Raw genomic sequence first — 3,894 nt, forward strand, 5'->3', positions numbered from 1 at the left:
GCTCAGGAAGCTGCCAGGAAGGATAGATTAAGCTTCCTCCCCCGTAGCCCCAGCTGCCTTTTCTCTCATTCCATCCCCGGGGACATCCACCCTTAACTTTAGTGACCACAAGTGTCTAATGAACCAACTGGGAGACTATCCCAAACAAAGACTCAAGAAATGCATGAGACATAAGTTTCAGAGAAACAAGCCACATTGAGGAAGCCAGGAGGGGACCAGACTGACACCTGTGGCCGCTGGGAAATGAGGTGGTTCAGCTCCATGGCTCAGAGACCACAGCAGGGGGCTGGGCTTCAAAGCACATCTGCTACTTCAATCAGAGCAGCCCAGACTTGGCGAGAGGTGCAAGCAGGGCCTTTGAGAAGTAGGAGATGCTGGAGGGTTGAAGCCACAAATACTGGGAAGTCAACATTAAAGGAAACCTTGGAGACACTGAGTGTGACCCCTTCGATAAAGGATCACAAGAAACAGCTTAGAATCCCACAGCTTTTCAGACTCTGAGCCAGGAAGCTAGTCCCTTCCCTTCATACCAAGCTGCATGGAAAATGCTGCCAGGCTGACAATCCCAAATGATCAAGAATCCCATCCTCCGTGGGAAAGACAAGGCCCAGGCCAGGAGATGGCCTTCACACATGATTATCACCCATCCCTTCTTTGACGAGGACATTTGGAACTGAATCTCTCACTGATAAAAAGAGCCACTGTCTCCCTTGCTGCTAACACAAAAGGAAGGTCTTATGCCGGAACCCGTGCAAGCCCCGGTCTACCCTGCCTTGCCCACTCTTGCTGCCCCAGGAGATGAGGTGGCATGGAGCAGAGGGGTTCCCCTGCAGCCCCTGGGTCTCCAGCTGCCTGTGATCAGAGCTGCTGTCCAGCACAGGCTGGGGTGGGGCCTCCGAACCTGGCATATTTCTGGAAGCCGATCTCCCTGGGGATGGAAAGGGGCAGGATGAAGAGGAAGGCAGTGAGGCTGATGGTGAACTTGCGGTCTGTGTACCAGGGGCTGCCGCCGGCCCCCTCAGGCTCCTTTGCCATCACAGCTATAACTGCACAGGGAGGAAGGAGGGAACGTGATGCCAGGCTACTGCAGGGTGTGGTCCTCCACCTCTGCTGGGACCTCCATCTGTCTAATGGGCCCAGCAGCCAGGAGGGAGGACTCCCAGATGAATGCCGGGCCCAGGCCAGGCCTTGGGCAGGTGTTCCATGCTCTCTCCCACCCACCGCATGACACCCAGGGCTGGGACGGGGGTGGATGAGGTAGGTACTGAGGGGGGACCTCACTCTTGTCCTGCTGGTCCCCGATGATGATGAGGAAGGCGATGCAGGTCCCGAAGGTGTAGGTGGCAATGGCCACCTCACACAGCACGCCTGTCAGCTTGCCACACACAGCCCACACCACCTCCTGGTAGGTCCTCTCATTGCTGGCCTGGGAGCAGTAGGCCAGGATGACGAGGCCACTGATGATGAAAATCAGCATGGCCTGCGGGTAGGGGCATAGCAAGAGGGTGTGGGAAAGGCCTGGCAGCAAAGAGCAGCCTGGTCTTGCTCAGCATTTACTGGCCTGGTGCCCAATGCCCATCTGGCAAAGTAGCCTTATCTTGCAGGGCAATTTTAATGGATTACTGGAGTTGAGATTTTCTTTAAAAACAAGAAGTTTTGAGGAAAATTTCAAACATACACAAAGGTAGACAGAATGGTATAATGGACCCCTACGTACCCATCACTCAAATTCAAAAATCATCAATTTACAGCCAATCTTGTTTCATCTATTCCCTCTCCCACTCTGGATTATTTTGAAGAAAATACGAACTATCATATCATTTCATCAGTAAATATTTCAGCACGGCTCTAAGGTATGGGCCTGCTTTTTAAACGTAACCATGAAATTATTAAATATGCAGTTGATGTCCAAACTTCCCTGATAGCTGGGAAGGCTTTTGAAGCCTCATCTGGGCTCAAAGGAAAGAATGCTGGAATAGATTAGTAATGTCTGCCATGTGTGATAGAGGGGAGAGTGGTAGCATGTGTCTCCAATTGACCACTCCTGATCCAGAGCCTCCCTTTTGAGGTGAAGAGCCCAGACCCACCTTTGCCCGCCAGGCCCGCTCACTCACCATCTGCAGCGTGATGCCAGCTGCCACTCCCCCGGCAGTGCTGAAGGCTGCTGGGAAGTTGAGCAGCCCTGCGCCCAGGCAGGCATTGACAACGATGAAGATGGCTCCAAGTGTGGAAGTGGTGCCTCTGCCCAGACCCCCAGGAGGGGCCTCCCCCTCACTCTTGGGGGCTGTGTCCACAGAGGGACTCTGCAGAAGACGGGCACGCTCCCCGGAGTCTGTGCTTAAGCCCCACTCGCCAAGGTCACTGTTGATGCTGACCTGGGCCATGGCCCTGGGAGTCCTGTTCCTGCAGGGTCTGTGGGTTCTGTCTCACGACCACATGCCCTGGGGAGCTGAGGAACACCTTCAGCTGGAGGGTGCCACCAGCCTGTTTGGGGCTGTTATCCTAGGAGGCCTGTGGGCTCTGGCTCTCCTCAACCTAGATGTGAAAGGCAGGTACTACTGTTATCCCAAGAGACACAGAAAGGTGAAACAACTTTCCCAAGATCAGATGGCTGAGATCCAAACCCGGGTATGCCGCTGTGCAGAACACTGCACTGGGTGCCACAGTGTGATGGCAGAGACAGAAATGTGTCAGATGTAATTCCTGCCTGCTTCCGGCCTCCAGACCTATCAGGTAAATAAGACATAAACACAGAAGAGAGGGGTACTGATATGTCAGCACTAGAGGCCATGCATCGGGCAGGAGTGTCATGGACATATCTTATCTCATTCATTCCTGGTCATAAGGTTCAGAGAGATCCAATCACTCATCCAGGGTCACATAGTAGCAAGTTGGAAAGCAGGATTTAGATCCAGATCTGTCTGGCTTCCTCGTTTGTTTCTATACCACAGGGTTGCAAGAACAATCCTCACCCAGAACTGTGGGTATTTCAATTTCTTACAGCCCAGCATACCTCCCTCCAGAGTCTAAATTCTGTGGAGCTTTCAAAGCCCTTCAAAATTTAGGCCAATCCTTACTTTTCTCCCCACATGCCTGACCTAACCACTGCCCATCACAGGGACATCCCCTCCAATGCCCCCAGCACACTGGGGGGTTTAGAATGGCTAGCAAGGCCTCTTGGGTAGTCAGATGCTTGCCATTGCTCCTCCTGTGATGGTTGAACAAAGTTGGGAGCCTTAAACTCATTAGAGAGAAAAGGGGGAGTTTGGGTGCTCTCAGACATCTGTCACCAAGCCTGCAACCAAGGGACACAGCTCCAGGGGAAATGTCTCCCTGCTGGCTCCAAGTCCAGAAAGATCAGTTAGCTGCCACAGGGCTTCCTCTTGTGCAACCTGTCACCCACCCAGCCGGCAACTCAGCAAAAAATCAAAGCGGTGAGCAGTGGAGGCAGTTTTGGTCTCCCAAGTTTCCAGCGTAGCTCCAGAGAGAGCCCTGCAAAGTTAGCGCTGCTTGAGCGGTGAGACCTTGTCCTCCACCCTGCTCACATCCCAGACACAGAGGTCTCTGCACTGGTCTGAAATCTCTCAGCCCCCCTCCCCTCAAACTACTCTGCTCCATGGTCCCCAGCTTACCTGCTCTTTCCACCCCTCCGGCTATGGTGGAGGGACAGCTGCTCCTTACAGCTCCTTCTCCCCAAAGATCTGGGATCTGATTCTCCTCACTTCCCTCTCTGCCCTCAGTTTCTTCTTTCTCAAACTCTACCTAAAATTTGTCAGCAGAGAAAGAGTCAGCTGTTTCTGTGTGGGCCAGCGGAATGAAGGGAACTGAGGCGCTCTAACTCACGGAGTGGAGCAGCAGCTCAGTTAGGGAAACAGGCCCACGGAGGGCAAGAGG

The 3,894-nt window shown here is 53.3% G+C and overlaps 1 protein-coding gene across 1 annotated transcript in view; it reads right to left on the reverse strand.

The window, feature by feature from the left end:
* The window catches only part of SLC38A7 (solute carrier family 38 member 7), an 8,989-nt gene extending 6,605 nt beyond the window's left edge, over positions 1-2,384 (reverse strand). Inside the window, exons 1-3 of the mRNA XM_007468331.1 lie at positions 2,115-2,384; positions 1,282-1,480; positions 902-1,046 (exon numbers count right to left, since the gene is read on the reverse strand). Of these exons, the coding sequence (XP_007468393.1) occupies positions 902-1,046; positions 1,282-1,480; positions 2,115-2,384 (614 nt within the window). The remainder of the gene's footprint in view (positions 1-901; positions 1,047-1,281; positions 1,481-2,114) is intronic.
* Between the last annotated feature and the right edge of the window lie 1,510 nt (positions 2,385-3,894).

Source organism: Lipotes vexillifer, unplaced genomic scaffold, assembly GCF_000442215.2.
Source record: "Lipotes vexillifer unplaced genomic scaffold, Lipotes_vexillifer_v1.1 scaffold1347, whole genome shotgun sequence".
In the NCBI taxonomy this organism is placed as follows: Eukaryota; Metazoa; Chordata; class Mammalia; order Artiodactyla; family Lipotidae; genus Lipotes; species Lipotes vexillifer.